Source organism: Necator americanus, chromosome X (assembly GCF_031761385.1).
Source record: "Necator americanus strain Aroian chromosome X, whole genome shotgun sequence".
NCBI classification, from domain to species: Eukaryota; Metazoa; Nematoda; class Chromadorea; order Rhabditida; family Ancylostomatidae; genus Necator; species Necator americanus.
Window position 1 is genome coordinate 27,069,448 of NC_087376.1, and position 20,932 is coordinate 27,090,379.

Genomic DNA, 20,932 nt, shown 5'->3' on the forward strand with positions numbered 1-20,932 from the left:
CGTCACCATTCAGCTAAAGTAATTGTTCAACACTTTGTGGATAGAAATACTTCTATGACCCGTATGAATTAAATTAAGCAAAGCCCAAAATCACAAAAAAATTTTGCCTTGACCGGACCATTTCTTTCAATAGGGCAAACAAGGTTAGGACATAAAATGAGAATCCTGTGGGGATGGAGCTAACAGAAGGAGAAAAATAATCTACGGTTTAGACATCTTCTTTGTTTACTTGTTCCCTGTTTCTGACCGAAGCATAGGTGTGAGTTCTAAAAATATTCGAAAAAAATGAGAATTTAGTGATATGGATAAAATGGATATTTCCATAGGAAAACTTCTCACCTACAAACACCACAGCGTCGCGACTTCGTGTATGCTGGCTGAAAATAGGAAAAATGAGAGTGGTACTTGTTTTCGAAGAATACATTTGTTGAAAGTTTGGAATAATTAAAATACTTACTTTTACTTTGAAACTATACAAGCATATCACTAGAATGAACACGCACACCATGAAAGCCATTAATGTAATGACAGGAGGCCCTGAAACTACGAAAAAAAGCATTATACAGCTGATCATATGAATAAGATGGAATTAAAGCTTGTAAAAAAATTGCCCTGCTGAAAAAGCAATTTTTTAAAATATAAATCAATACTTACAGTATGGACAAATAGGGACATTAATAAGGTTTGCTTTTTGAATGTCTCGGGGAAGATTGCAAGATTCACCACTCCATCCTGGATAGCACCTAAAAGTCGTTGGTTCTTAATTTTGGTAAAAAAAAGAAAAGAAGAAGAAAAAGTTCAGCTAATTACATAGTTTCATCCCTAACAGTCGATTAATTGAAAATTTGCGTTATAAATGAAGTGATAAGAACAACAACTATTGCTTCGAATTAAAATTAATTAAAACTGATTAATTAATTAAGTATTCGTCTGAAAATCTGTGGAGGTGTGATTTGGAAAAGCTTCCCTTTTTGACAACTTTTATATTTTTGTCTAGAGAAAAGGAAAGGATTTGCATGGATTTTCAATCCATTCATGCTGATGAAATTATTAGTTTTTCTCGTTTTGAAGAAATCAGCCTGTATTCATGTGAAAAAAGGTTGCTAAAGAAACGAGAAAAGAAAAGAAAAAAGGAAAAGAGTTGTTCAAGAGAGCAAATATGGGACAATCACCAAAACTCCTCCCGGCTTCTTTTTCTCATAAAATTCAGCCCCTACAGTTTTCTTCTCCAGACAAACTTCTTCATCGGATTTCATATCAATGTGGATTAACGCACATCACTTAACATTTTTTACAATAGAATCCATGGATGAAGATAGCAACACTATAGTGCAAGATAGGAAGGAAAAATGTAAGGTTAATGAATTTGACTCATTACTATACATTACACTGCTAAATAAATTTTTTTTTAGAAAAGAAAATGGGATAATAGTAGTGAAATGAAAAACTTACACACAACTGGTTTTTCCTGTTCCATCAGCCATACAAGCACGAGCGTGATCACATGCGGCATTCTCGGATTTATGACAGAATCGAAAACCTGGAGGAAGAACGACGACATCTTCGCCTTGTAGTCGAATCGACGCCGAGGACAGACCCTGAAACGGCACAGATCAGTCGCGTTCTTAAGCAAAGATCTGGCAGTTTTTATTTCACACCATGAATCCACAATAAGTTATCGATTTTGGATACAGAGAGAAGAGGACCTATGTCATTGGTTTTTCAATGCAACAACCAGCTTTGTATCGTTAATACCTTGAACTAAGTATCGATTCGCGTTGAGGTACATGTTGAGTTGAAAAGTACAGAGGTATAGTTATATACCTCACTAGAAAACTTAAAAATGGTGAGCTACTCGAAATAATTCTGCGACAAAGCTCAAAAATTCAATTGTTTGACATCATTTATGTTTAAAAAAATTTTTTAACGTATTACTGTGTTACTGGAATCTCACAAAAAGTCAACAATCAAACAGTGATGACACAAAGACAGAATTGAAAACAACATTTTTTAATTTGATAAAAAAATCTTTGATAAACAATACCACGGTGATCTGAAAGACTCGAAGAATTTCGTGGACATCGTTATTTTAAAAATCAAAGAGATCTTACTAGTGGAATTGATAGCAAACACTTCACTACACTGGTTTCTTTATTTATCCGAACGAATTCTAGCTGTCGATAAAATATTTTTAAATACATAAGTAAGTTGATCAGAAAATCTATCAGAATATTAGTAATGGCTGGGCTGTGCTGACGTTAGGTTCAAAATAAAAATATTTTTTTCATCATTTAAACTATATTTGGTCACGTCTTTCTATGAATTTTTTTTTGTAAATTTATAAGTACAAACTGTTCTATATTTTCATTAGCAGCTACTTAACAAAAAAAAAACCTGAACAGCATGGACGGTTGACATTAAACTTAAGAAAACAAATAACCTCTAGCAAACTAGAATGTTTTTAGTCAAGAAAAGAAGTGTTTTCGTATGAAAACCAGACTAAAAACTATAGTAATTATTGTCCAAAGCATGGAAATTCATTACAACCTTTCCAACAGGATACCAAGTGCTTTAGAAGAATTCTGGAGCGAAATTCCTTCAACAATACGTGGTAGGACCGCTCTGACTTCCAATGAAAGTTTTGGTGTATCACTTTATGCGAAATGAGTGAAAACAAAAATGAGACAAAATTTCTCGATATATGTTGCGTGTAAATTTCTTTGCTACTTTATATTTCAATGATCACACCATCCATCGGCTCTTATCGCACTTTTCGGGAAAACTATTAACGATGGACTGACCGCATAGCATTCATAAACTCCATCATGGTGACTCGTACTGTATGCATCGATAACAACAGAAGAATGCCTAGAAAATACGGAAAAGTCAACAGAAATGGGAGTTTTTCACGGGGTTCTGACTCAAAAAAACTTACTCGTCATCAAGAAGTTTAACAAATTCCACATTAATGTCATTTCCATTATGCAACCATTGCGCTTTCGGTAATTCTGGAGATTTTTCGCATTTGAGGATTACAGTTGAATTTACTGGCACGGAAATAAGTACGGCACTTGCAGGAGGATCTGGAGCTATAGAAAAGCCTTAAAGATGCATACGAGAATAAAAAAAAAGTTATTATGAAGATGAAACGATCCAGGTGGATGTAATTAATATCTGAATATATTTTGAGAATAGTAGTGGATAATTAAATGGAAAATTCCTCACCCTGAAGTCGCAAAATATGTTCGCTTGCAGAAACATCTGCGAAGAGCATAATAAGGGCGATACATATTGATTGGAACATCTTAACTGATAAGAACCGAGTCGTTGATGACTTATCGTTTGGCTCACTCGTTGTAGCTCTAAATAGGAGTAAATGTTCTGGATTGTTGAGGGCGCAAAAGCTGGAAGAGTACGTAACAATGACTTAAACAAACATTTTGATGAATAGTATATGAGAAAACTGTCAGGAATGCAGAAATGATAAGGAGGCGCCTTTGCACAGAAATCTATGACAATGGTATGTTTATCAACGAGGCAGTTTTCACGGAATGGTGTTGTATATGTTCTGGATGCGAAATGATAATACGAATGAAACGGTCATGCACTTATTTAGCGCAACAGAAAACTCTACTTCCATAAAAGATCCGTTAATCACGAAAAATAACTCCTTTGGATTTTACTGGGAGCTGTTCCAAAGAAGACGCAAATATGCACATGTGTGAGCCGATACGGATCTTATCTCGGTGAGCACCACTAATGGTTTTTTTAGCGACAACTTGCACATTTCATGCGAGAGTTAAAGATTACAGGACGTTACTCATGCGTGAGTCAGGAAAGCGTTGAAAACGAGGAGTTCGAATGAAGAAAAAAGCACTTAATTGTATTCAATGAAAGATAACTTCAGGGTTTATTCATTCATTTTACGAGCTAAGTTGCTACAGTAAAAGATTACTCAAAATTTCGAACATCTACATATTCACTACAATGAGTAATACTAGAAAAAAACCTGAAAAATTAGGCAGAGAGCGTAACGATAAAAGCGTGATCCTATCACCTCCAGAATCAAGCGATATTTTACAGAAATAAAAGTTTACATAAAATGAGAGCGAAGAGTTAATGCGATTAGTTGTTTTTATTTTCCATTATAATTTTATTACTTGCTATGCTCTATTTTTTAACATTATATTAATATTTTTATTGCTATTCCAGTTACTTCGTCGTAATTCTCACATCTCATTTCTGGGTTATGTCTTGTCTTATTTTTAATTTTGTTTGGAAAAAAAAAACTTTCTTTTACATCTTTCTCAACTCTCCTTTCTGGTTTCTGTTCTGTTGCCTCACTAAATCTTTGTGCTGGAATCATGAACAATGGCAGTGTGACACCATTGAAAGACAGAGAATCCGAAAAAAAAATCGGTAAATCTGGAATATACTCGCTATATGCCGAAAGGGTGTTATAAACAGACCAAGAAGGGTTAGATTTTCGGACAATTTTTCGAAAAGCCATCCAAATCGATACATAACTTCAAAGGCTAATCTGTAAGTAAGTGGTAGTAATTTGTAAGTAGTAAGTCTGCGTATTAAACATTGAGGAAATCCGATTTTTGGCTATGTGAGATGGAAAATTTAATAGCGCAAGACGAACGGGGCGACAAAAATTCTTCAACAAGCACGCTGATCGTATTTAGTTACAGAGTTCTTAACAGTTATGTCCGTATCGATTCGCTTTGTTGCCAGGAAAAAAATCGAAAACATGGGGATTCCTACAAAATCATCGATTAAGAAATCTTCTTTATAAAAGTTTGAAAATACATTGAAGTTGACGTTAAATTTTTAACTTTTTTCATCGCCAAAATAAAATAAAAAATATATAGGTACACGAAACGGAAAACGCAAAAGTAGGCTCTAATTCCCACATCCTTAAAAACTATACCATATGAACCCTCATAGTGTTGTGAAATTTTCCGGAATAAGTTGAAGATGTTTAGAAAACGAAGAGAGTAATTTGAATTGAACCAAAAATGACAGAGATTCCAGAAAAAACCCCAGAATCTTCTTCTAATTCCGGATTCCTTTCCTCTGAATCAACTGAACGACTGCTGAGGGCACAGATATTGAGAAGCGTTTTCAACGATTTCAGTTAGGGTTAGTTTAGGATGACATCTCGCAAATGAAAAAAAGTCCAATGACAAAAAAGTGACCGCTGGCAATAAGCGAGAACTCTTTTCTCAGAGGAACTAAAAGAACGGAACTGAAATCACTGAAATCAACAATGGTGGACAAATTTTTCAATTTAAATATCGAAGAGAGATGAAAGGGTTTTCAGAAAAAAAAAACTCATCTCTGTCAATTTCTTCAGGATGTATTGTTTTGTTAGAGTTTTCTACTATTAATCCTTTTAAGTGGCTCGGCTGTAGTCTTGAACTATGACTGATTGCCTTACAACGTATATGAACAAAATACAAGAAAAAAGAAGTAAGATTTATTTTCTATTCATCTATGGACTTTGACCAGTTAGTGTGCAGGCGGGTTTTTAAGCAGAAGAGTTTGTAAAGTCCTTCCAGCAGTTTCAACAGTACTAGAATCTTATCAAAATCAAAAATAAAAAGAAAATAAAATAAATAAAACAAATATAAAAATCAAAAAGATGAAGAGATGCTCAGTCGATACCACTTCAGAAAAAAAAGATAAGGATAAGAAATTATTGTCATTTCCTATAGATCATGTACATGAACTACCTATTGATACGTATATAGTTCTGGAATCCTCGTTTTCAAAACTCCTCTCATAAAATTGTTCCTTATAAATTCTCTTTGTCCCTATGTATAGCTCTGGTTCGTCCACGTGAATCATTGGTATTAAATGTAAATTATTTCAAAAATTACCCGTTATCCTTGTTCAAAACAGAATCGAAGCGAAATGTCTTAGAGTTATTTGGAATTTATTCCATTTCGTCGTAACTGTCCTGTGAGTAAAGGCGCACTTCCTTCTTTCTCGACTTTATCAGTGAGTTTATATGAGTGACAGAAACACAGGTTTATTGCAATCATAATATATCAAAACCCTTCAAAACTACATGTAATCTTTCTATTTGACACGTGTTTACACACATTGTGTATCTAGAAATACGTAACACATTAAATATTATCTAGAGAAAACGAGTAAAAAAAAGTAAATTCTTTGGATCATATGAGCAGCAAAGAGCCATCGTACCGCTAAAGATGTTACTGCTAAAAAGAAAAAGAATATCAGATATTGAAGAAAAACGTCAGCATCCAATAAGAATTTGGAAAAAAAAACTTTAACAAAAATTTCCTGAACCCTTCAAATGTTTTTTTTTTTCAAAAAAGAAATACATCTATTACACTCTCCTCCCCAGTCAAACCCGGAAGATTCTTATGTATGTTGAGAAAAGCATTTTGAATGCATAAAAGATAAATGATGATGATTCTTCTGGAAAATATTCCATTACTCCTGAGAAGATGTGATTCTAAGGGGAATTATTTGTTCTTTGAGAAAAACTCAAGGTGACTGAGAGCATATTTCTGCGTGGAAAGGTTAAGAACAGGTGAGATCTTTTTGATCTCCTTGGTTTGGTACTTAAGGATTTTTTTTCTGATAGAAAGTATTCATAACTAATTAATAGCTCGTTGAAAGCAAAAAAAGTTCTCCGTTACTGAACGAAATGTTCCTTAGTGTTCCTTTACTTCTCACCTCCCGAAAAAAAAAGAAAAAAAAGAAAGTCTGTTTTTTTAGATTTTTATTGGATACATACATACTTTCAAAGATTTATTGGAATATTATCAATTGAGTTAGGTAGGTTCAGAATGCAGATAACTAGTAAAGCACACCGTTTGTGCGAAATTTCTGAATTCTGCAGAATGACGGAAAAATAGAGAAGAAAGAGAAGAAGAGAGAAAGAGAAATGGAGAACAGTGTGTTCGACTCCAAATATAATTCTGAATTTCATTGCATGGAAGTATTGCATTTAAAAGGAAAATAACACAAACAAATGGAAGACATTAATCATAGAAACTTACCTGTTCTAGTGAATCAGCATTTCCTGTTCACAGTAAAATATGCGCAAATTTTAAACGAATATTGTTCAATACAAGGGATGTGATGGTTTCATTTGCTACATAAACCACGCAAATTACTGTTCAAACAATGAATCACCTTTGCGGTTTTTGAGAAATAAAAACATTGCAAGAGCAGTTCAAATGGCAAAAGATCAATCGGCGTGCAATTCTTGCACAACAACTTGAAACACGTCAAAGTTGTCCGAGAATTGCATCATGCGGCGATCACTGTAATTTTACAGAACTCGTCCCGAAACGTTCCACGATATGGGAGTCCACGAGATTTCGACGCTAATAAAAACATTGCTAATTAATTCGATAAGAATATGCTTACGCTTGCAATGTAATCTGAACTGTTTCTGAGGTCCAAAGTCGAAACGCGTACGTTTATAGAAATTAAACTGATTTGTACTGAAGAAAATATAATGTATTTGTATTTTAAGAAGAATATTTCAGAAAACAGAAATGAGAAGGTTGGTCTTTAAGCATCCGGAGTTAAGTTTTTCCTGGAATTTGATTCTCTAGAAAAAGAGTGATGGCTCCAAATATTAGTGGATATGATGGTAAGTGGGAGCAAACTAAATCACCGAGGAGATTCTGAAACGATAAATAATTTGGAAGGATACATGTTGAGAGCTATAGTTTTTTTTAACATTTCAAAATCTACAGACTGGTCAAACTGCTCAGGCTAAGCAAGTTTTGTTCAAAAATTCAGAAATTTCAATGAACTTCCAAGAAAAACCTTTGAAAAAAGATGCTCTTCAACTTAATTAGTACATAAAATGACAGAAGAAAACTGAACATCGCTGACATCATTCCATTAACGAGATAAAAAGAAAGTAAAAGAGTGCAATGATGGAGTACATAGACCCTAGTCGAGTTTCTCTTTGCACTCTACGAATTTTACGCATTTTTCTCAAAATAAACAAGAACACGCTGCTGTAGGAAACTTTGAAATTTCCTGAACTGATGCAAAGTTCCTCTTCCAAAAAATAGCTTAATGTTTACAGTTTCTCGCTGAAGGTTTTAATTTTTGTGTGTTAACGTTTCAAGTCCAAGAAATTCTTGATTTCTGGAAAATTCCACATTGTTTACACAGTGTGACAGTTCATTGTTATTCTATGAAGAGCAGGAAACGAAATGGGATCTTTATATACAAAACGTCAAGGTGTTCTGCACGCAATTAAATTATTGTGGGAAGTCAACAATTTTGCTGTAAACAACCACCGTTGAGATTAAGTTCACAGATGTTTTGTTCCGTTTGCAGAATAAACAAGGAGTGAATGTTGTTTAGACCGCACAAGTTTAGCAAAATACAAATTTTAAAAGAGGAAAATTTCTTCTACTATCTGACAATACTAAATAAAGCAAGTGATTTTTAAAATTCACAACACAACAGTACGATTGGAAGAACCATGAACGCTGATAGCCATGAATCAGTAGGGAAATGACGATTTCAACACGTACAAGCGGCGCTAGGAGGGAGGATCAGCCAGAGGTCAGCGGCTAGTTTGGCGCCTGCCTGCTGCCCGACGATGATATCGCACACTGAAGCGCGCGATTATTTTCAAGTCAAATATGGGTGGGCGTCGTGTACAGATCAAACGCACATTCGTCATCGAATGCAAATATACCGAGGACCAAGAGGAAATCGGAGGGCAAGGGAAAAAAGACGACGATGAGGCGGTACCGGTAGCATCGAGAGAAACTCTATCAGTCATAATTTATGTGAATTATGTGATAAAATTCCGAGACTTCCTTGCAAAAAATGTTCTAAATGCTAAAAGTTTTGTTCAGGCGAAAAACTTCTATCCAATATCTTTGGGTGAACTAGGATTATCCAGAAAAAAATGAAGTTCCGTCATCGACGACCAGTTCCACGTCATACAAATTGCAGCACCAAGAGAAAAAAACCGAATAAACATTGACTCAGCGTGAATAGATTTTTGTAAGAGTTAGCGCAAGAAGTCGGTGATGATATGAATGATCAGGATCAATAGTCGAAGATTAAATGCTCTAATTATTTGGACGAAGCAGTAATATTTTTATTGATAAGGTGAGGTGACGAAGAAGAAGATAAACAAAGCTTTTACCTTAGTTAAACCAATTGACATCGGCTTAATATGATTCAAAATAATGATTTTTGTATTTCTCTCATATTTAATCTATTTTATTTCCTTTCCACAAAAGAAACTATATGCAAAGCAAATTGTTCAGAATTCAAATCTCTACTAGAAAACGGTTGGAATGAAAGTTCTCTACTAATAGAAAACGGTTGGAATGAAAGTTTGTCGATGAATTCGTCTGAGGAAGCAGCTCAGGGAAGACTCTTTAGATCTACTATCGCTGTGTGGTAAAGAGAGTCGTGCAATTTAAAAAAAATTCCGCAAATTCTTTGGGTGACGGTAACTTTTTACCGATCTCGTCTTATCAAAAGAGAATGATATTTGGCAAATTTCAGTCATGCCACAAACAACGAAGCTCTTTCGTGGCTGAGGCATCTTAGAGAATAATGATTGCATAGGAACCATTTTTTATCCACGTCGATCTGGTTTCGGTTTTTTATTTTTCGGGAATATTTACAGGATAAGGATGAGGGATAAAGTATCTGGCGTTGATCAATCCGCTTGAAATGCTTCACCACGTTCACTTCAGTTCAGAATCGCCCGAGGTTAAAAATGTAACCGGCCTCTACTATGACTTGCGGTGGCTAGCCGATGTGCCAAGTCAGTGTTTTTATTTTTCCAGACAAGTCTGGGACCAATTTATCTACCGCGGAAGGATGAAAGGCTTGGTCAGCACTAGGGTGGATTCGAACCTCCGATCGATCGTGTGGACAGCGGAACTTCTTACCGACTGCGCTACATCCGGACTATATATGCATTTGTAGGATAAGATTGAAATAGAAATGATTCTAATCTTCCCGAGCGGAACTCTACTTCTGATTTAAAGGGAAAGAACTACACATGTTATAATTGATACATATTGAAGCCGAAAGGAATAATAAGGCAGAGAAGGGAGACACTGAATTTCATCATTTTTCTGAAAAAAATATTACATCTAATTTTAGCGTCTTGCATACACTATTTTTCACAGCTCTTAAGGTTTCCTAGGCAAAGACGGAGGTAACGTTCAATTTTTTTTTCATTCTTTGGAGCAAAAGATTTTTTATCACCTCAATTTTTAACTCATTGAGGAAACCACTTCGCTAGGCTTTCTAGATCTACCAGTTTCTTTATTGTGTCCCAGTGTCTTTTATTCTGCTTTTGTCAAAGATAGATTTTTTTGGTATAAAACAATGTTGTGTAAATCCAACTAAGGATTCTCAAGGATATTCTCATACAGCAAAGTAGCTCTAGTTCTTGCAACTCTTTAAGCAGCTGATGATTTTCGCAAAGGATAAGGGTGTTTTTTCATTCTTATTTTTTATTTTTTTTTTCGTTTTCGTACTTATTATTCATGTTCATTCTTCGCTCTGACAATCACTCACAAGCATCACAAGGTCTATGTAGATCAATCGAAATGTTTGTGTTGAGATACCCGTTTTTCTTTTTTCAGAATCTTCCCGAGAATGATTTCTTGCAGTGAATCATCTCCAAAGTACTTCTAATGATGAACACATATCATAGTTGCTTATTTTCATCTCCAGAAATTTTCAATCTAATGAAATAGAAATTATTACCAGTTGAAATAATGTAATGGATCTTGCGAAATATTCTTCCGGAGAGCTTCCTCGAAGAAAGTTAATAAGCGAAGTTTTGAAAATGTTGACAAACTTTTGAAGACGAATTTGTTGTGTATTGTTTTATGTTCGTTCCTTTAATGGAAACCACTCTATTTCATGGAGAAAATAAAAGCAATAAACAAAGATATACGTACAGTAATTACTAATGCAACTACCTCTTATTTGTCAATGGTCCCGGCAAATAATAAAAAGCGCTTATTTATTATTCCAACGTTTCAACAAAAAAAAAAAGAAATCGAAACGAGGAGTTTGTTCGTTCACTACAAATGTCAACGAACATATGACAGGTTATGCAAAATGAGTTCGTACTCCCATCGAAATATCGACCGTACGGAAATAGCCTCAAATAAAGACCTTTTTCAACGAAAAATCTGCAGATACTTTTTTTGATCTGATATAAAGAAATCAAAAAAAATAACAGAAGTATGTATGCACACATCTTCTCCAGGAACTGTTTTTTTTACTCAAAATAACATGCAAAAAAATTTCCGTCAATGTTCATTTCATGCATATTTGCAGAATCCATTATGAATATCAGGATTTGTCAAGAGGACAGTCACCATCGCATGAGAAAGATTAGCATTTGAAACGTTAACGATCCTCCATGCAAACACTGCAAACGAGGAAAATGAATCATATGAGTGACGAATCGTCCTTGAATCAACTTCTTTTCATGGATAATGTTGGCTGAGCATGAGTGTGCCACTTTTTTTCGCAGTCAACCTATTCACTCCACAAATTCTTTCATAAAGTAACAATATAAACATTGGTGAGAAGATACAACAAGGAATACTCTGGAAACATTCCTAGTCACATTTCAGAACAGCATACTTCTTTCAGTTTCTTCCTTTCCATTAGAAGGTCACATGTAAAGTGGAGGGAAATTTTAAAAAGCAGCAAAAGAGTCCAATAATTGAAACTCGCTTGCAAGATCATAACGCAATTGACAGGAACATTCAAAGTTTGACAAAAACTTATGAATTTTATATTAGCAACCAATTCATCCTGTGCATCACGAGATTTTCATTCCTAACACCTGCTTATCTTTAAAAAAACGAACATAATTGGAGGAAATAATAAAGAAACTGCGAGAAAAAAAACGTAATTTTGCAAACATTGCGAAAATTCATCAAATTCTACGGTTAGGATTGTAGTTGGAGCAAATTCAGATCGGAAACCACAACTATGAATCCTCGGTCTTTCACTCAAAGATGTCCTTAATCTTGTAGCCGGAAATATTTTGGAGTAAGATCATGCGTACTATAGTTGACCTAACCATGGACATACATATAAAAGGTTTGGTGAACATTTCTTGCAATTACAGCTTATCAAACTCGATAATATAAATTTTTTGCAATTATTTGTTAGCGATTACTCTTATTTTTTTTATTTATAAGTTTAAGGGGCGTAACAGAACGCTGGAAAAACTGTGCTGTCAAACAGGTGGGGACAAAATTCTCCAATATTCTCCGCTTGCAGCCGTAAATGTTGCTCGTGCTGCGCCCATTTTTGTTCTCGTATCTTTCATCAAATTAATATATATATATATATATATATATATATATATGCTCATAATGCCCTTTAGATACACGTGAATCGAAGTCTGTATTATTTGGGAGCTTCCAGTTTCAAAAATTATGGATGAAAGCGCCTAACTGCATAATAAATCAATTAGAATTTCCCAGTTACTCTCATCAATTTGCAAAAGATTCGATTGCTACCACAGGACAAAATTATTGAAAAAAACCTCAAAAAAGTCAGTTTTTTTATATTCTCTACTAATAATTTTTATAGATTTTCCCTAACGGCCCAGAGGCAGATTATTATCCTGGCAATCCATAGTGTACGAATCATTTGTAATCATCTTTGACTTACATGTTCGATGTATATACGACCTTTCAACAAATGTCTTAAAGGCATCACCCCACGAATCTGGAGTGGAACGGATTTCCGGTGGAGTATTCGTATACGGGATCGTAGATTATTGAGAGAATGGTGATTCCGTCCTTTTCTTCCTAACTGCCGTAGAAAACGGCTAGGACGATGCCTCTTCGAGCTTTCCGTTCGAATGCGCTTTATTTTCCACAAGGAGTTCGATTGGAGCGCGCCAGCCTTGTGCACGCGTGCATCTTCCAGGCCGTTTTCTAAGGCAGTTAGGAAGAAATGGACGGAATCACACCTGTCTCCATAATCTACGGACCCCGTATAGTAACTCTCCACCAGAAATCCGCACCAGATTCGTGGGGTGGTGCCTTTAACATGAAGGAAAACCTAAGATGTAGGCTAATGAAGATGCAGGCGCACAACTACTTGAAAGTATACGGTAGTTCTAATTAATAGCTGATATTCTCTGAATGTAGTTTCCTGTCGTATTCTTTCGCCAATCCGAGACCGCTGACGTAGCCTGACGCTTAGATATGGAGGGTGAACGCAACGTAAATTCTGCGCTCACAGCTCACTGAGAAGGCCGATGGTACTCGGTAAAGTTAAAATAGTCGCAGTTTTGTTAGCCTTGACATTGTTAATGTTTAGATCGGCCCACCACTTCTCACTGTTACAAAAATCGAGTTTTCCGTTTCTCTCGGTTCTTTTTACTTTTCATCAGGTAGAACAGGAAAATCTATGAAAGTTCATGTAACGTTTCATATTATTTAGATTTTGATATCGCAATGCAGTTCACCTACTAAAGTAATAAGGTAAGATTTTTAAAATTCTAGATGTAAGATGACCTTAGCTTCATGAACTCACCTAGGATTCATTTTCTAACCTCACTTTAGATGTCTTGATTTAGTGAACAGAGAGCACCAGAGAAAGAGAAGAATAGCGAAGTTTTGATTATGGAGCGATTTCAAATAAACCAAATCCTGGGGTCAACGCGCTTCAAAAAAACACGCCCGAACAATCCTTTGGATTTGACATGTGACCACAGTAATAGTCGTTGAAAATAGAGGTGCACGAGTTGAAGGAGCTCCTCCGGGGCTCACTTATTAGATTACCTCTACCTCCGATAACAGGTACTGACATCTCGGTGCTCACTTTGCGATATTCTACAACAAAATACAGAAAAAAAAAGTTTTTGAGAAGAACTACGATATGGCTCTGTGACAGAAAAGAATGTTGAAGAAAACAAAGGAAGAAAAAAGAAAAAAAGAAAAAAGAAGATGGAAAAAGTGCAACAAGAAATTTGTTTGCGTTGGCACTTGAGAAGGTGGTTTATGTGGATTTTGAAAGCCAGCCATCCCTAGTTGCGACAGAGTTGAATTCATAAAAGGGATAAAAATTAAGAGTCTTTGTCTAGCCATTATTTATACCCATTGTGTTTGTTATAAGCGCTGTTTAAAGACATCACCCCACGAATCTGGGATGGTGCAGGTTTCAGATATGTTATGGTTATACGGGGTCGTAGATTATGGGGAAGAGGGTGATTCCGTCTATTTCTTCCTAATTGCCGTAAGAAGTGACCCGAAAGATGTGGCTTGGAGCGTTCCGGTGCGCTTTTTCCTACAACGAGTTCGACTGGAGCGCGCCAGCCTTGTGCACGCGACGCATCTTCCGAGCCATTTTCTACTTAATAAGTATGTAATTAGGATTTATTAGTTTTTTGATTACGGAGAAATGGACGGAATCACCCTCTTTCCCACGATCTCTGACCCCGTATAAGCATAACCCGCCTGAAACCCGCACCACCTCATACTCGTGGGATGATGCCTTTAAGTATTACTTGGTTTCCATGAACTGCCAGGTGGAGTTATGGAAGAGTGCAAAAGATGCGTTGAATGGCCGTGTAAGAAGAGCTCGTAAGCAACAGCGCGATGATGGTGATTTGAAATCTACAGATCCGAGCTCAAATGGATCTGGCAGTAACAGCGAAGGAAACAGAAAATTTGTGGATCAGATAGATTCGAGACACGCTCATAAATGACATGATTATAAACGAATTAGACATTCATATTATATATATATATATATATATATATATATATATATATATATAAAATTGATGATGACTTCTAAGTGTAGCCTACTATTTCTCATTTTAACCAGTATATATATATATATATATATATATATTAACATTATGTGAATTTCTATTCGGATTGAAATTCAACAAATTTCTTTAAAGTCAACTTTTTATTACTTCATGAGGTTGTGCTATCATCTGTGTGCTAATGGCATCCTCACATTAATGGATAGCTTGAGGTACATACCCCTCCAGCATACCGTTCAGGAAGGATTTGCAATTTGGAGAATTTGAAGGTTCATACATATCTCACAATATGATATTGGGGGACAAGAAAGGTTCGTCTATTTTCAGAATACGAGCATATCCCAACACTCCTCCTGGCATGCATCCGGACTATATCTTGTTATTGATATAATTTATCCGCCATATTAAGGTTGCTGGAAGACAGCAAAACACCAAAACAATACATTTTGATACTCTTAGTAATATTCTTGAAATGATTCAATTAGAAAAAAACTTGATATGGACCTCTTCTCCCCGCCTTTAACATTAACATTGCATAGTTGTTCAAAATAAATCTTCATCTTGAAAACTGTTGTAATTATCCTTTATAGCTATAAATGGGAGTGATTTCCTTATTTTTAAGCATAACTCCGCACGCCTATTAGATTTGTTCCACATAATATAGATATGAAAGTGGATCTCAAGGAGAAGACCTTAACTGCATGAAGCTTTACAAAAAAATCTTCATTTTTAAGGAAGTAATGGGCGGGCGACGGTGCCGCTCCGTCAGTCACCGTCTGTTTTCCAATGTTCACCCATAGTATGACTCTCCTCCATCAAGTATAGTCACCATTTATTGTATTCTTCCCACTTTTTTGTACTCTTTTTTGCCTCATGGGCTTCCATCATATCTGTTTTAATGCAGAGAAGATAGTATCATCTGGAAAATATAAGTTCCATTAGAGTCTTCTATCAACACATCTCCTCTATGGTTCAGGAACGAATGATTTCCTTACTGCTACCTTTAGGCGGTAGATAGTTTGAGCATTATACTTTCACGCAATCATATTCTATTAAGGATAGCGATGAGGAGAGGATGGTGGTAAAGATGAATAGTACTGATGTATTGGTAGTAGCAGTGGTTTAAAGGCATCACCCCACGAATCTGGAGTGGTACGTATTTCCGGTGAAGTATTCGTATACGGGATCGTAGATTATTGAGAGAATGGTGATTCCGTCCTTTTCTTCCTAATTGCTGCAGAAAACAGTCAAGAAAATACGGCTTCGAGCGTTCCAGCGCGCTATTTTCAACAAGGAGTTCGATTGGAGCGCGCCAGCCTTCTGCACGCACCGCATCTTCCGGGCCGTTTTTTATGGCAATTAGGAAGAAATGGACGGAATCACCTCCTCTCCATAATCTACTATCCCGTATACGAACACTCCACCTGAAATCCGTACCACCTCAGATTCGCGGGGTGAAACCTTTAAGGTGAATGCTTCGGTGCCCTCGCCTTCGTCAGAGCCGCATATTCGTTATGTTAGCGGACCTCCGCGTTATACTATTCGTTCCTACGTAGTCGAAAGCCTTTTCATACAGAACGATTTAGGAAGGTTAGGAGGAACAATTTCCTCCTTCTCGAAACTCTGTGACCTTCACAGCCAAAACCGTGCCAGATTCTCCGTACATAGTATGGTTTTCTGGCTTTTTAAGCTTAATGGCCTATGCGCATGTGCGTAAAAATTGTCACCGTGAAAAATGTGTCTAAAACCCTTAGCAAACATATGAACGGTAGTTCCGAACGTCCTCTTCATGATCTTTCTTGTAAATAAGAAAGGACGCTGTGGTCTTTCACTGATCGGGAATTCTTTGCTTTTGAGGATTAGACGTCATGATTAGATTAGTTGTCACTTTCAGAACTGTATTAAGATCGCTACCGTCAATCTACAGGTCACTTGATATGTGATCGTTCGAGAAAATTGTGCTGTCATCGCCAAGTTTAATTTTAATTATCTTAGGTCTAGTTCAACTATTTTAGCCAATTTGTAAACGATATTTAAGAAGTATTACCAGTTGTCAAGAGTTTTACGATCAGCACTTTCTTCTCGGAATCCAACATGAAAGCTGGTTTTGAGATATGCAGGAAGACCTAAGGTTTCTGGAGTTCAACCTCTAAGTGATAGTTAGGTGACAAGCATCTACCGACGATTACCGTAATTCGATCGGACATTATTCTGTTCCAGATGTTGTTCTGAGATCATCTCGAAGATGAACTCGTGGATATCTTTGGATTAGATCTGGGATCTATAGATATCATGGTAATGGTAGCATGTGCTGTTTTATGACAAGATTTGAAAAATCGAGTTGTTCCATTTGTTACCTTACACAATCTTCAACTTCCTTAGTTCAAATTCGTGTGAGTTCTGTTCCAAAAGAACTAACATTCCAGTGTACCGACGAAAGAAGGTAATCGAATATTTTGACTGATATATGTATCTATGTTCCTAAACTGAAAAAATGACAGAATGAACGAAAGAAATTTGTTAAATGACCCAATTGGTTAGTTCGTTTCCGCAACGGAGGATACTTTGATACTAGAAAATGCACTGTTTATTACGAGTCCTTAATGTGTGAATCTCTACCTTTTTAGCTATATTAAAAGCCTTGAGTACAGTAGTAGTATTACAGTACATTGTGAAATGATGTATGCTAAGCACGTAACAAAATTATTCTGAAACTTACATCTCATTCATTTCTAGTTGTCTGGGTATACATTGTGTTCTGAACGGCTCTATTTTTCAGAAACAATCTTTTTTGTTAGCGACAAAGATCACCGATTTACTCGTATATATTATGACATGAACTATGAAAATAATGTTGATACTTAGTTGTCAGGTTCAAAATTGTCGTGATTTTTGAAACAAACGAAGAAATAAAGCCATCGCCCCATTATGTACTTAATTCTACTAATAATTACAAAGGTCGTGAATTCAAAGAGATTCACTCGTCCTTGAGCCTCAGTTATTTCTTGAAGTTTTTTTTCCCTAATTTTTAGATCTTAACGAAAATTAAATTTCTCAGAGGACAATTGTAATAATCAAATTACATGTAACAATTTTTAGCACAACTATGACGCTCATAGAAGCCGAATTCTTGGAAACGACATGTCCTCCCCTCTCTAATTGTTTTATGCGCACTTCATTAATTAAGCGAGTTCAATTCGCATCTTAATTTCCATATTAATGATGTCTACACGAGTTATTTTTAGTATTCTATCAATGAGTGATCATCGATAATAGTTTTTCAATTAACGGATGCTAGAGACCAGTTATCGTTAATTTTAGAATGTTTATCTATGGAATGATTGCATGAGACACGAACAATTCATTCATATTTGATGTTTCATCGAGCAACAAGGAAACAACGCCTTCTATTAGTGTAAAAATCAACGAGAGAGTGTCGACCGGTTGTTTGAGTTGTGATATTTTCAGCGTTTTGCACTTTGTTTGTTTCATATGAACGAAAACCACCGGATACATCGTTTTAATAATCATCGACCGTTTCACCAATGATCACTGAGATTGAATAAAGTTACTGGAATATATAAGCAAATACACAGGATCAATAAAGGACCTCAACTGCCCTACAAAATTCTAGTATCGATGTTCTCTATTTTTTAAAAATTTTTGCCTTTGTTGTTCGGACAGACGATAATTCGTTTCCAGATATAGGAGCTAGGGACTTCTCTGAAAACGGTCCTTCAGCTAGAATTGTAGCTTAAGATTGTACAAAAAAGTGAACTATTTTTTTATGTGGCATGGAAGAAGACAGGAATGAAAGCGAAAGAGACAGGAAGTCCGCTTAGCGACTTATACTATAACTCAGTAATCGGAGTTTGAGTGTCTTCCTTCCTATTAAAGTCGGCTTAGCGCTCTGAATTTAAAGAGTTTGAAATACAAACGAAGAGTCAGCGATTTGGATTTGGATTTTCGTATCTCACGAATGGAAGTTAAGCTAAATGCAAGCAAGTATTGGATTTTTCGACCAACAATCCGAAGAACAGGGAGCTTCGATTTGCTTTACAGTCTACCAAAATATTCTCAACTATGTTCAACTCCTTTTTCTGCAGAGTTGCACTTTGGATTAATTTACTTTCTGCCGAAGTTATCTCTGGCACAAAATAGAAGTAATTTGAAAATAGGTTATCTAAATTGAAGATCCTTGATATTCTATGTATGAGCGAGTCGTGAAGTTTACTCTTTCAGACACCGCGAGGAAGATCCTTCTCTAACAACGATCAGAATGAGTATTGCTTGATCCGTCTTTATGGCTAACAGTTCTGGTTTCTTTTTTCTTTTTGTTATTCTTTTATGAGACTGGATAACTGGAATTCTGCATTGATATGCTCTTTTTCGAGTTCTTCTTATTATTGGTCTTAATTATCTCTTGGTGATGGTTAGCCGTTCGAGGATAACAAGGTTAGCGAGCCTTTCCGCTTAGGGTACTCGACCCGTTCGTACAGTGCCCCTGTAAACCCATCACACAATTGCCATGAAGGGCCAACGTTTCTGCTTAAAACTAAAACTTTGGGGAAATTCTTGTGAGCTCTGCTGTTTCCCGTCTCTATTTTCTGTTTTGTGGCATACCAATTAGTGTTTTCAAACGAATAAATAACTAGAGATAAAGAAGGGAAATTTGAAGGGCTATAGCAAGATTGAACAATTAATCCATCCTGCTACAAATCACGATAATAATTTTCATTACTTTTATGTATATAGATTTTAGAAAACGTTCGAGTTATGTGTTCTGGAAATAAATCACGTGAAAACAACTGCTTCGACTAATTACAGGTATAAGATAAGACATCTAGTGACGACCTCGGTATACCGCTTCCTCCCGCTCAAATAAACACAACTCAGCTTTATTCGGTTTTTAGTAACAACTGTGGAGATTAATTGCGAACAGTAATGCGACTCTAAACTTTAGCTATCATTACTTAAATCTTTATCACCATCATTAATTCTCCTTTCATACCCTAAGGTTTACGTTTTATTATTTTTTAGATGTTCATTAGATGGAATCAATCAGCATCACGCGTTCCTCGGTGTATACCAAAGTAAATTCTTTCAAAAGCCATAAATCTTCGACAAAACAATTCCATCTTAAAAATTGTCTGCTTAAACAAGAACTCTACCGTAGAAAAAACGTGAAAAATAAGAACGATAACGTTTTTTACTGGTAAGTGCTGACAATATCAATTCGTTCAGTAGGTTGACTCAGCAACTGAGTAGGAGTTAATTTTTCAATTATGACCACCTGCAATTTTCAAATTGAACAAGAAGATTCGAAAGAGAAAGGAAAGAAATATCATATGGATTAGATCGAAATATTTTTTCTAAAATGTGATGAGGAATTTCGAGTAACCATTATTCTTCTTGTTTATTTTTCGGTTCTTTCGCACGAATCCGTAAGGCTCCCTCCATTTTGTGGACGACTATCAAGGTCTAGCGACTTTCACTTATATTTAATTCTGTTATCAAAATTTGTTTCGTGATAGTTTTGTTTAGTACACTGAAAATCTGGGATTACCATTCCACCATTTTTTTCTTTCTGGACGTTTTTTTATATTTCGCTTGAGGATTCTTCAAATTTACTAACATTCTCGTTTACCCTGTATGAAGGTGATATCAGGCAAAAGATCCATCACTGCGTTATCGTTCTTATTTTCTTTTCTAACCAATTTGTAGTCAATGTACGAGTGAATTCACTGTATGGCCGTTCAGTTAAATTGATTAAGATACGATCATAAAATGAATACTTTATGTACTAATTTATTTGTCGCTGAATGAATTTTGTATTTATTTGTCGCTGAATGAATTCCTCTCATGCTAGGCTTGCTGGTATTCCTAACATGACAGTATATTTTTTGAAACTGCACTTCTGTAGCGTTGAAAGGCGCCAGTAGTGTTATCCAAGCAATTTTCAGGAAAACTACATTATTCTATTATGATTTTAGAATGTTCAAAATCGGAGGTTATCGTTCATTGATACTGGCAAGGAAGAGATCGTTCAATGGAATAATGCAAAACAACGCGAACAGTATGCAACTAAACACAAAATGATATTCAATAAGAAAATAG

The 20,932-nt window shown here is 35.7% G+C and overlaps 1 protein-coding gene across 4 annotated transcripts; it reads right to left on the minus strand.

Moving 5' to 3' along the window:
* Nucleotides 1-208: 208 nt before the first annotated feature.
* On the minus strand, nucleotides 209-3,304 carry RB195_025656 (uncharacterized protein; the record flags this gene model as incomplete). Of its 4 annotated transcripts, none has more annotated exons than XM_064213897.1 (8): nucleotides 209-266; nucleotides 340-377; nucleotides 458-537; nucleotides 655-743; nucleotides 1,453-1,598; nucleotides 2,802-2,868; nucleotides 2,936-3,083; nucleotides 3,226-3,304. In XM_064213897.1, 8 exons carry the CDS (start codon nucleotides 3,302-3,304, stop codon nucleotides 209-211), a joined length of 705 nt encoding a protein of 234 aa, XP_064069776.1. The 4 variants fall into 4 exon arrangements, with proteins under 4 accessions (XP_064069776.1, XP_064069777.1, XP_064069778.1 ...); XM_064213896.1 differs by having other exon boundaries at nucleotides 458-543; XM_064213898.1 differs by having other exon boundaries at nucleotides 2,936-3,089.
* Between the last annotated feature and the right edge of the window lie 17,628 nt (nucleotides 3,305-20,932).